Source organism: Phalaenopsis equestris, unplaced genomic scaffold (genome assembly GCF_001263595.1).
Source record: "Phalaenopsis equestris unplaced genomic scaffold, ASM126359v1 Scaffold000436, whole genome shotgun sequence".
NCBI lineage: Eukaryota > Viridiplantae > Streptophyta > Magnoliopsida > Asparagales > Orchidaceae > Phalaenopsis > Phalaenopsis equestris.
Window position 1 is genome coordinate 626,627 of NW_018164877.1, and position 13,980 is coordinate 640,606.

General features: G+C 35.8%; 1 protein-coding gene across 1 annotated transcript in view; it reads right to left on the reverse strand.

Annotated features, from left to right (window-relative positions):
* Positions 1-13,048, reverse strand: part of LOC110027688 — a 35,534-nt gene extending 22,486 nt beyond the window's left edge. Inside the window, exon 1 of the mRNA XM_020729205.1 lies at positions 12,543-13,048. Coding sequence (XP_020584864.1) covers positions 12,543-12,800 — 258 coding nt within the window. The 5' untranslated portion in view covers positions 12,801-13,048. The remainder of the gene's footprint in view (positions 1-12,542) is intronic.
* Between the last annotated feature and the right edge of the window lie 932 nt (positions 13,049-13,980).

Below are 13,980 nucleotides of genomic sequence, written 5' to 3' on the forward strand. Positions count from 1 at the left end.
AAAAATAACATGTTTGGGCTTATTTTTTTGTTCCTATTTGCTGCCCCTGTTGTTGGAATACATGCTGAAGTCATTTCAAAAGTTGGAAGAACATGTTTGGGCTTATTTTTTGTTCCTATTTGCTGCCCCTGTTGTTGGAACATATGTTGAAATATTTATTAATGTTGGCAATTATATTTGAGGGCTTATCTTAGCTTTATTTGTTGCCCTCCGTTGTTAGAACATATGCTGAAATATTTCTTAATGCTGAAAATTATATTTGAGGGTTTATCTCAGCTTAAAAGACCCTATTTTAGTTCATTTAATGAGATCGGATTTACCTTCTTGTTGGATTAAATGTTGGCTGAAAATATACCTATATTAAATGGAGATTTGGCTTTGATTTTTTTGGGGTTTTCTGCCTTCATTTTTTAGCTGAATTGATTGGCTCGGTTTTGGGCTTTCTGCCTTCATTTTTTAGCTGGATTGAGTGGCTCGATTTGGGGTTTTCTGCCTTCGTTTTTTTGAGCTGAATCAATTGACCTGGTCTGGAGTTTTCTGCCTTTGTTTTTTCTTTTTTGAGTTGAATTAACTGGCTCGGTTCGGGATTTCCTACCATTGCTTTAAAGCTGGTTTATTTGAAGCTGGTTTGGTGGCATTTTATCTCTCTTTTTGGCTTTACCCGTGAGCTTGTTTGGGTTTTTTTGGAGCTGGTTTGGTGACTTGTGAAATAAAAAAAGTTTATATAATTTCATTTTGAAGAAAGTATGGAATTGATATAAATTTAATTCAATAGGGGTTTGAAAATGCGCAAAATTGACATTTGGAAATAATATCCTCCTTGGGATTGATCTAATCATTTTCCTTTTAACGAATTTAAATGTTTTAGACCGATACATTCATGAGTTTCATTGATTTAACTTGATTTTAAGAAAAATGGATCGGTCTACTTTTTCGTTCTTTTTGTTTTCTTTTTTTTAACGGTCAAGTTAAAAATGAGAATTTCCGATTTAATTATATTCAAAAATGATTTATAATCTCAAGGGAAATATGAGGGTAAGAGAAAATGAAAGAAAATTTAAAATTAAAATTTGAATTTTTGGGATGATAAAATCTAAAGAGGAGATAGGATAACGAGCAATCCACCTTTTCTTTTACATAAGAAAAAATGAATTGCAAATTGGAAGACTAGTTGGAATCGAAATAAATGAGAATTTAGATAACGATTGAGAGATTAGTGGACTTGCACTTAGATCCCTTAAGTTTTAAATCAATTTAAAATCCAATTCCTTTAACTTGGATTGAAGCTCAACTCACAACTCTTTTGCCAAAACTATGAGTTTACCCCTAGGTTTTAGGAGTGTGATAGTGAGCTAAACTGGATCTATAGATATTTGAGGGTTAGTGGAAGGGCACTTAATTGAGATTAGACACTTTAGGACACTTCAAGTTTAAACTAAAGTGCAGGCATCCTAGATCTTAGAAGCACAGCTTAAGAGATAGTTTATCATCTTAATTTTCAAATGACCCTAAGAAATCCAAACGTCTGATCTCAGTTTAGAAGATAAGTAGGACACTAGGCACGATGGTGCACTAGATTGTGACTCATGACTGATTTAATTAAATCAAATAATGAAATTCTTACCTTAACTTGACCAAAATTGAAACCCAATGCTCCGGGATTTGAGTTTGTCCTACACTCAAATCCTTCTGGCAATTGGGGACATTCCAGTATCACATATAAATTTCCTATCTTTGGTCTTTTATATGTGATGTTGTATTTTATTTTATTTATTTGTCTTTTTCATATGATTTAGCTATTTCTGTTAAGTCTTTTTTAGGTCATACTTTCCTCTTTTACACAGCGCATAATAACTAAATTTAAAGGAGCAATGAATCTCTCAGGTGTACATGTTTAATGTTTAATTTATATTACAACACATGTTTAATTTATATTACAACATTTTATTTTAAAGCATGTTATATTGTTTCCCCAGCATGTTATACTACTCTTTACAGCACGTAATGCTCTTCTTTCAGTATGTTATATTGTCTTTTCTCTTTACTGTACAGTACATTGTTATTGTTCTTTCACACTGCATGCTTAGTTACTTTGATATGTTATGTCTTAGTATAGAATAACCTAGTGGTTAGGAGCATGTTCAAAACTAAAACTAAACCAGGAGATGCTACTACAAGGAGTTTGGAGCGAATACTGTGGGCAGCGCGACGAGAAACAATTTTCAGGTGGATCTACAGCAGCAAAACACATTCACATCATTTATTATTATCTTTAGTTTAAATAACAACCCATAGGATCACTCTTTAGGCTTTTTGTACAATTCTGTTGTACAATTATAAGTCCTAACACTTTAGGATTCCGAGGTTACCGTGCGGTACGGTGTAAATCCTCTTCGTGCGGTACGGTGTAAATCCTCTTTTTTTTAGGCTATTTGCACAGTCTGATATTGCGCAAACATAAATCATAAATCCTAAATGATTTGCAGGATTGAAACATCAAATAAGTGTCATTTCAAAAGACATAAAGCCAAACAATATCTGTGACGTCCCCTACTCTTCTTTCCTTTGGATTCCTTAAATAATTGTTCATATTTTCGTATTAGGTAGGGGAACTTGTCGGCAAATAAGACAATTTCGGAGACCGAATGGATGTCACAAATTCTTTAGTCTAAGTGATTGAATCTCTATTACAAGTGATATTTATCCTTCGGGATAAGTGTTTTACTTGTAGTATCGTATTCACTCGTCTAAACTATTTAAAATGTGGGACCCGTTTGGTCTCACCTATTTTAAATTAAAATATTAATTTGAAAAATAAAAAAAGGGGTTATATTCATATTTCAATTATTTTTAAAATCACAAAATTATTACATTTTTCAAACCATAAAGTTATTTGAAGTATTAAAGTTAAATTAAATAAAAGATTTTAAAGATGTAATAAAAAAACGGCCGACACACCAATAGATTTTCTATTAAAGGTATTAGCTACCATATTTGTCTTAACGGGTTGATATATAATACTGAGATCATAATCTTTAATCAACTCCAACCACCTCCTCTGCCTCAAGTTTAGCTCCTTCTGAGTAAAAATGTACTTTAAGCTTTGATGATCTATATAAATCTCACATCTCACTCTTATATAAATAATGTTTCCAGTGTTCAATGCAAATACAATAGTTGCCAACTCCAAATCATGAGTAGGATATTTTTTCTTATGTAGCTTCAACTGTCTAGATGCATAAGCAATAACTCTCCCATTCTACTGCAATACACAACCCAATACTGCCAAAGTAGCATCGATGAACGCCTGAAAATCCTTAGCACCATTTGTAATTATCAAAATAGGCGCCGACGCCAAGCAATTCAACTTCTGAAAACTAATTTCACATTAAGGTGTCCACTCAAAAAGAACTGCCTTCTGAGTCAATCTAGTCAGAGAAACTACAATATGAGAAAAGCCCTCAACAAACTTTTTATAATATCCTGCCATGCCAAGAAAGCTACGAACTTCAGACAGTAGTTAGTCTTTGTCAATCAACGATTGCCTCGATCTTCTGGGGTTCAACAAAAATATCCTCAGCACCATTTGTAATTATCAAAATAGGCACCGACACCAAGCAATTCTTCAACTTCTAAAAACTAATTTCACATTATGGTGTCCACTCAAAAAGAACCGCCTTCTGAGTCAATCTAGTCAGAGAAACTGCAATATGAGAAAAGCCCTCAACAAACTTTCTATAGTCTTTGTCAATCAACGATTGCCTGGATCTTCTGTGGTTCAACAAAAATATCATTGCTACTCACCACATGGCCCAAACAAAGAGATGGCTTTCAACCAAAATTGATGCTTCAAAAATTTAGCATATAGTTGATGTCGTCTTAATATCTCCATCACTAATCTCAAATGAAATGTATGATCAGTTTTAGACTTAAAATACAACAGTACATCATCAATAAATATAATAAAAAACTGATCTAGATATGCTTTGAAGACAAAGTCATCAGATCCATGAATACAAACATGGCATTAGTCACACCAAAAGGCATGGCCAAGAACTCATAGTGGCCACTTGGATCTCAAATCTATTTTTGAAATCACGGATGCACCCTCAAGTTGGTCAAATGAATCATTAATCATGGGCAACAGATACTTGTTCTTGATGGTCACTTTATTCGCTTCTCTATAATCAATGCAAATACTCATTATACAATCCTTCTTCCTCATAAACAATACAGACGCAACCCAAGAAGATACACTAGGTCTAATAAAACCCTTATCCAACAACTCCTGCAACTGAATTTTCAACTCTTGTAGTTCTTTAGGTGTCATTCTATAAAGAGCATTCGAAAGGAGATGTACCATGTACAAACTCAATACATAACTCAATTTATATCTCTGGAGACAAACTTACCAATTCTTAAAGAAAAACATCTAGAAACTCATTTACCACAGGAACCTCCTCAATAGTCGTGGTAGCTTTACATAAGCAAGAAATACATTGTTTTCCTTTGTCTATAATTGATAAACTAGCAAAGTTGATATCAAAGATAATAAAACACCTATGATGCCCTGAAAATAAAATGTTTCCCCGCCAATAGATAAATTCACTCTCTTCCAAATACAACCAATAAAAGCTTCATATTTACTCAATCAATCCATACCCAATATAACATCGAACTCAGTCAAAGGTAACATAATTAACTCAGACTCCAACTTTCTATCTGAAATCGCAATATCACAAATACAAGCTTGACTGGCCATTAAACAATCTCCAATGGGTAAAAGAACAGAAAAACCAGAAGCTAAAGCGACAGGAAGAATGCTTAGGCAAGTTAAAAAATTCTCAGATATAAGCGAATGACCAGCTCCATAATCAAATAAAATTCTAAAAGACTGTGCAGAAATGATAGTTGTACTTGTTACAGCATCAAATGCATCCCCAGCTTCATTGAGTCAAACAACAAACTCTAGGCTAAGCTAGAATAGCAGCAATAGAGGTAACATATTGTCTCTGACTCTCTCATGTCTGCTTTCTAGAGAATTTCCCTCCATTTCTACTGGATGATCCTTCGCTGGAAGTTCTTGATGGGACCGTCTTCTAATGTCTATCAAGCCTTTGGTCTTCTCGAGTATCAGCTCTACTCTAAGATGCTAAGGACAATGAGCTATCTTATGGCTAGGTTGAACACACTTAAAACACTGCTCATAAAATAAATAACATTAACTGGAATGTCTCCTTCCACATGAAGTACAAACTGTAACACTACTCACTGAGATAGATGAACCCTGTAGAACTTCTCTCAGGGTCATACGACCCAAATTGACACTTCTTCCCACTGCCACCACTTCTAAACGACTCCCCTCGAAATCTTTTCCGACTCACATCCATATGTTCTTGAATCAACATCAGATCATTTTTTATCAATCTTGTCCTCTTCACTAACTCTGAGAAATCTCTGCTCTTAAATGGAACAAGTGGGTGCCTTAAGTTATCCTTGAGTTCTACAAAAATCTATAGCATTTCTTCTCTGGAGTACAGACTAACTGTGGAGCATATCTTGCTAATATAGTAAACTCAGCCTCATACTGCATTAGTGTCTTATTCCCTTGAATCAATCTAAGAAAAGTCTCATGTATCTACTGTCTGGCTGATGGAGGTCCAAACCAATCTCTAAAGTATCAGTAAATTGCTCCCAAGTAATCTCAGCATTCAGCTTGCCTTGAAACTTCTCCCTCTGCTAGCCTAGCCACCAATGTTCAACTTCACCATCAAGTAAAAACACTGCAAGGGGAACCTTACGATTCTCTGAATACTGCATGTTATTAAATGATTTCTCTAGTCTCAATAGTCAATCCTCAGGTACTTGAGGCACCACCGCTCCCTTGAAAAAAGCCGGCTTCAATTTCAAGAATAACCGTAAATGTCTATCTCCCTCCTCTTCTATTGAAGTAGACATTCTGCTTAGAGCATCACCCATCAAATGAGCCACTAAACTAACAAACTGAGTCATTAAATCTGACAGAAGAGCTCCCACTTTACTCTATACTGCCCCAACCTGACCGAAACTATCCATCTGTCACATCCTGATCTTGGGGATTCATAATTACCCAATACTTAAAGTTGACATGCACATACAATAACATAATATAATATATATAAAAAAGGGGTAGAAAAGAAAATTAATCTTAAACTACCCAGAACTCTCACACTCATCCACTAATCAATCATATGGCTCTATTTATACATTAATTCCTCCAAATTCATTGCACTGATACCAAGAATTTTGTCACAACCCAACTCGGCGCAACCTTTCATATTGGGGCAGGTCATCTCGTGTTAAGCTCATGAAAGAGAAATTATTACCCAAAATCTATTTGGAAGGAATCTATCTTTTTTTTCAAGTTTCACACACAGAATCACTAATATCATTAAACGTTGGAAAATAAATATACCCAAAATTTATTCAGATCATATAGATATACAACAAAAGAAATAAATACAATAATCATAATTTAATCGCTCTATCATCAAACAAAAATAAGAATCACATGTTGTCAAAAATAATTATTAAAGATACTAACATACCAAAAATCAAACTCTCACATGTAATATAAATGTCTCTAGTCAACCTGAACTTCATTCCTTAAAACAACACATGTGAGTAAAGCAGTGGTGAGCAACTACAGCTTAGTAGGCTACTCAAAATTTATTGCAATTTTTAATATTAAAAAAATAAACATGTATTCGATGTAAATAAATCAAACATGCCAAAATATCATATGTAATATCTATTACAATGCCAATATAAAAAATTACAACTGCAATAGGTATACGCTGAATAACAATATAAACAACATGATATTATAAGTGCAAGAAAATAATATAAAAATCAAATACAATTCTTTATTTGAATTACTTTAATACTTTTTCATTCGTCTCCTTATACCCCCACTTTCACTTATATCTTCTACTATGTTTCTCCTATGCCCCTTATAACTTCACTTCCACTTATACATACACTTGTTCACATCTCTTCAAGCGTATTAAACACATAGATGGATAATTACATAAGAGCAAAATCCCATATAACTCCACTTGATTATACATAACATGCATCTGCCCTATCACAACCACCTGCAACTCCCCAAGTTTTATCATTTTAGCACATATTTTGGTACAAAAGAATATAAATGGTAACAATTTTGACATATCGAATTTCATAACATGTTATTGATCGTGATACGTACTAGTAGACATAAATAATTATTTGAAGGGGAAATAAATTTACACATATCGTCCACTTATATGAAATGTCCAGAATAATTTCAATTGTTTTATATTCTATAGCAAATTATCAGGTTTAATACACATGTCAAAATATACAAAATATTGCACAACATAAAATACCAGACCAAAAATAAATAATTTTAAGTCGATATTTTTAGCAATCTAATCTAAAATGCATAAAAAGATGTGCGGTGAAAAGTTTATAAATCTCCGTAGATTTGAGTTTGTACAAAATTTCAACAAATAAAATACCAAAAATTTATGAAAAAAAACAACTATTGAAATCTAAAGTAGGTTAATGGTGGTCTACCTAGTGTCGGACAATTTCCCTAACTGGCCCAACATACGAAATCAGGTCGAAAGCCCCCAAAACCAACTTTCTGTCTCTAAAATGATATTTTTCCTCTCCCTTTCTCTCTCTACTTTTCTCTAGTTGACAACAGACAAGGAAGTATGCATGGGAAAATGAAATACTTTAATGCCTTAAGATACTTATAATAAATCATTTTTTAAAAAAATAAAAAGAATATAATGGTAGTTTTAGAATTTGTTATATTATTAAATATATATTATATATAAATCTATTCATATCTAAAATATGTAACTCCAAAAACCATGAAAAAATAATTAATAAAAAAAATGTCTATAACACACTGAAGAAAAACGGTTTGTAAAACGAACGCCAGATGGTTCGAGAAAACCCACATGAATAAGACAAATCTAACAATAAACATTTTATTTTCTTACTTATAAAGCCCTTAAAACTAGGTAAAAATATGCTTAATATATAGTCAAATTTTCCCTACACAATCTGACAAAGATATTTAATAAATCGGGCATGAAAAAACTACTAAAAATTTGACTAATAAACTAAACTTAAAAAAAAAATTCAATAACATGAAATAAACACGTAAGACTTACCAGATCCAAAAATCAAGTCTCAACAAGTGTACTAGTATACTACAGTGGCAGTCGTTACAAAGACTGTGATGCAGATCTTGGAGGAAACAATTACGATGAACTAAAGGTAACTGTGATGCAGATCTTGGAGGAAACAATTACGATGAACTAAAGGTCATACAAGAGAATTAAAACACAAGTATTGCTAAAGACCACTATGATTTTTTGTTTTTGTTGAGTGTGTGGTGAAGATCTTAAGGGAGACAATTTCAATGCAGGTCTTACAACAGATTATTATGAGAGGTCAAGAAAGAAAGATGCAATGTAATTCATAAGGAAGGCATGTGCAGAGCAAGTCTTAAGAAAGACGGTTATGATGGAAATTTTGAGAGAGAATGTTGTGTTGCAAGTTTTGTAGGAAAAGATTATGGTGTGGGCCTTATTAGAGACAACTGCAACAACATAGATGAATCCAACACAAGTCCTACAAAAGACAATTGCAACATAAGTCTTAAGTGAGACAACTCTATGAAAAGTTCTGAGGGAGAAGGCAATGTCAAAAAACTTGCGAGAGACAGTTGTGCTATATAGTTCCTTCACATAAGGGTAGCTAATTGGAATTCTTGAAGAATCTGGATAGCCTTAGAAACTCGATAGATCACATAAAATGTACAAAATGGGGAGCTTTTATGAAAAATGAATGGTATAGATTGCATGCCCACCCAAAATATGATTAAGGAAGATGCTTCTAGGCTGACTTGATCAGCCCACCCAAACTAGAGCTAATTTGGAAGGCCAACAATGGTGGTTCAATAGAGGTCCAGCCATGGTCACAACAATATCATATCAAAGACAAGAATATACCATGTTGTTGAGTTGGATGTCATTAGTGCATGATAGTGAAAGATAACAAATTTTGATTTTCATCTTGGCAAGAATTATTCCAAGGACGCTGGTCACCTTATCAAAGAACGGTAGTGATTTCCCTGATAACAACACAACCCAATATTCCTAACAGCCCACCAGATGGCTAAGCCTCAGTTTCACCCCCAAATCATCACATGCACCTCTTCATCCTTCATGTGAATTGCCCCACTCCTCATTGTAATGGTGTAGTACAGTCCTCTCGTTATATAAACAACCCACTATGGCGTCCAATAGTGAATAGGAAAATATATTTGCCATTTTCTTGCTTTACGGCTAAGCCTCAGTTTCCTCCTACTTTAAGCTCTCAGTTCTCATACAGGACTTTAAATTTATTATGGTACAAAGTGATATCCTATATTTCCTCCCTCTCATCCCCCACTGACCCGCCACCACCCCTCACTATTGTTCCCCTCTCAGCCCTTCCCAAATTGCCACAAATCTAGACACCTCCCATACAATTAAAACACCCCATCTCCTCTGCTGCAACTCCTCCCTCGATAACCATTAGATTCTTCACCCCTGAACCCGCCTCCTCCGCTCCACCTAAACCCACCCCCATCACAAACCCCTCTCCCCCTCTCCATCCACTCACAGTTCCTCCACTCCTTCAAACCACCACCCACTTCAAATCTGCTCCAAATTAGGTTTTTTCAAACCTAAACACATATTCAAATTCACTAACATTCTACATGTCCACCAGATCCCAGCAACCATACAGGTGCTATCAAAGAAACTCATTGGCTCTAAGCTATGTTCCTTAAATTTAAGGCCCTCCAAACCGAGGGTACTAGAAAATTAGTCCCACCTTCTCCTGCTCAAAACCACCTCGGCTACAAATAGACAACCAAAACCAAATACAACAACAGCATCGATGTGTGGCACCAACTTCAACTTGTAGCTCAAGGCTTCAAGCAAAAACAAGGGATTGATTACATCGAGACCTTTAGCCCCGTGAACAAATTCCCTACCATCTACATTATGGTTACAATTGCCACCTCTCGCCAGTGGCCAATTTGGCAAATGGATGTCCCCCAATGCCTTCCTCCGTGGCAATTGTTCGCCACCTTCACTAGCCACCAACATCAACTCGGCTTCACTCCCAATTTTGTCAATCCCTCATTATTCCTATATCACGCCAAGCCATCCTATTCACGAGCAACAAACTCGTTGCCATGATCTCAGTAATTCAAAATCTTCAACATTAGTTCAAATATTGGACCCATCTCCATTTTTTTCGGATTGCAAGTTACAGCTACTGATAATGGAACTCATCTAAACCAAATAGGATATGATCAGCAAATCCTTGTAAAAGTGGGAAAGACGAGACAACAAAACAAACCCATGCATACAACACTCCCACTTTACGCACCCGATTTTTTGGACTCGCCGCCACCACCACTGATATCATCTAAACTCGATAGCAACTAAGGAAATAAGCATAGACATAACCTAACTCCACTTGTCTGCGACAACCCTAACTCTACCTTTCCTGTCACAATGCCTCTACAATTGCCTTCCCAAAAACCCAATATTTCATGCTCGCACCAATCATATTAAGGTGGATCATCACTTCATTCAATCATCCGTGATTGCATCAAAGCTCATGCCATTATGGTTCATCGCATCAACACTCAAGATCAACTTGTTGACTTGTTCAACAAGTCTCTCTCGTCCATTCGATGCTCAGCATTGTAAGAAGCTCACAATCCAAAGTAGCTCATTCAACAAGTGATCAAAGCACAGCCATAAACTTCTAAGACCAAATCATCACATGCACTTACCTCTCCTTCGTATGAATTGCCCACTCCATATTGTAAAGACCTAGTACAGTCCTCTCACTATATAATCAACCCAATGTAGCATCCAAAGATGAAAAAGAAAATATACCCACCATCCTAGCTTGTTTTGCAACTGAGCCTCTATTCCTTCCTACTTTGAGCTCTCAGTTATTTCAAAGAACAGAAAATTTAACAGTCTCATCATATTTGCATGGGTAAATTCCTTTCTTCTCATCAGGTTTGCACAAACAATTTGCTAAATAATGGCTCGTGAAGATTGCAGAGCCTCTCAGAACCACGAACCTCTTCCATCAGAATCACAAGATCTTTAATTTGATCAATTTAAATAAAAATGATAGCCAATTAATTTTTTAAATTTGTTTTAAGATATGTTCTCCACATCAAAATTAGAACATGGTCAGATAGGAAGTTCAATGATCCCAACATTCATAATTACTAAAGCCCTTGTTGCTTCAAACTCTTTGATGACTAAAATCTAAAATGAATTCTAAACTTGATAGTCGACAAGAAACTTTAGCCAAATCTGTTAATCAATCTTAAAACACATCATCAAATAATAAGAAATAACAATATTTTACAAGCCACCCTAAGGAAGAAAATAATAACAATGAAAAGTACAAAATGCTAAAGACACGTTACAAGTAGTACAAGTAGAACAGCAACGCTTCCGACCAGAGAAGCTGCCATTTTAGCCCAATTGATAAAGTAACGTAACCTCAAACTTTCTTGGGTAGGACAAATGGCAACCACTCATCAACAAACGATGGTAGACCACACGCAACCTTCCAAAAAAGACGGAAAGAAAAAGGGGACATTTACATGCATACCACCCAATTTTTATTTTTTTATATATCTAACACCTATACTTTGGTTTTTAAATTCATACCACTCAAATCAGTCAATCATATAAGAAAATAGCACCATGTAACTTTTATACAGCTTTTCATACGTAGGTAAGGTGGTAAGTATGTAAAAATTAAAGTTTAGGTGTTACATATGTAAATACAAAGGAATTTAATGGTATATATGTAAATCTTCCACAAAACAAAAAAAAGAAGACCAATGCCATAAGAAAAATCAATTTCTGCAGTGATAACGCTGCAAGACAAATCAGATCACTGATGACACGAACTAGCGTACTTGCAATGAAAAAAAAACAAAAGGGGTTGTTTGTTATCTCAGTTTGGATGGGATTTAAGCAATAATTATTTTAAATCACGTCAGATAAATTTTTAAGGCTCTAGATTCAACTATTTTTATAGATCTGATTTCAATCTATTTATTGATTAATTCACGCTAGCAAATTTCAAATCTTGGGAAAAATAGCCAACTATTTTATCAGAACTTAACAAAATTTATCGTGTGAAACAATTTTTAGATTTATTCAAAGTACAAATGATTTAAGAACTTTGTGGGCACAAAACCTTGAAATCTAAAATAAAAACACAATATTAGAATTAAGCAATCGTTCTGTCTAACAGTTTTAAGTCTTAATCTTCTGTATCTACCATCCGATTTGAGCCAATCCGGCAAACAACACCCAGAAATTTCCCTAACACACAACTCCGAAAAGCAAATCAGAAAATCAAAATAAAACGCAATTCAAGAGAAGGTAAGAGAAATGTACCTTGCCAGAGCTGCTACGCGATTCGGACATCAGTTGTCTCGAAGAGTTCGAAGTAGCTTTAATCGGCACCAACGAGTCGGAATCCAATCTAGAATTACCTCCAGAAACAGCCAACGAGGCTTCAACATCTCCGTCCCATGTTTCCGATTTCTTCCCTATTTCCGTCCTAGGGTTTTCCTCCTCATCCTGAACCCTCGGCACGAAAACGCAAATGTTCATCCCCATGGCTTCCTTCGCCTTCTTCCACAAGCTCCCCATTTCCCTCCACCGCACCCGCACGCTCGGCGCAGTATTCCCCTTCAAATCTACTTTCTCTTCACCTAGATCGTTGTTCCGGGGTCTTTATTCGCGTGGTAAAATCGCAAGGAGAGAGAGAGACAGGAAGCCGGGTCAGAACTGAATGCCATTGATTTTCTCTCTGCGAGCCACCATTAGAGAGAGAAATAGCAATATCTTCTCTGGTAGAGTAGACCTTATCATCCTCTCTCTCTCTCTCTCTCTCTCTCTCTCTCTCTCTCTCTCTCTCTCTCTCTCTCTCTCTCTCTCTCTCTCTCTCTCTCTCTCTCTCTCTCTCTCCCGCGCTGGTTTTGACCCAGTGGGAGGAGCAGCTTTTTGCGAAATTGGAAGTTCGAGAATTGACAACTGCGTTACATTATTGCCCTTGCAGCTTTTTTCATTCTAGAGATTCGACTGCAGTGTTCCCGGTAAAAACACGTGGTGGTCGTTTGGTAATTTCACCAATGTGTTGAGGGTAGCATAGGATTGAGTTGGAATGGAGTTGGTAGGTGAGCGCATGAGGAGGCGGCGGCGTTGATAGGGGGTGGACTTTTAAGGTAAAAGCGACTTTTATTTTCTTTATTATTTACATAAATAGCACCCGCAAGGTTGCTCGACATAAAATCTTAGTATTGAAGTATAATGAAAGTGGTAAAAACATAAAATCCCCCAACATCAAAAGAACATATGTAGTATCCCAAATACCAGTTAGAATGAAAAATAATGCGGCCTAAAATATTTAGCAAGCATTAGAACCCTAATTCTCCTGTTATCACGCCATTGATTTCTATCCAGAAATGCAATTATTCTTTCTTTTTCCTCTTGCGCTCATTTGTCGCATCTCCAATCTGCTCGATCCCACTGCCTCTCCGTGTTATAAGACTCAAGCTTGGGCTAGGGCACGACCAACTGCTCATCTCTCCCTCCTCATTCTTGCTGTTGTATCTGAAACTCTTGGGATACAACTACGATTGGAGCTAGCAGAGAAGGCAATAAAGGGATAGAGACTTACCTTTCTTCTCCTCATTATGTTCGCACCTACCTGCAGCCACTGTGGAAGGTAACCCTGGACTTCTTGCTCTTGCTCCCTGCCACTTTCATTCACTATGGTTCCATTTTATTAGGCTATGGTTTTGTCCTCATAAAATTTCTAAGCTCATGT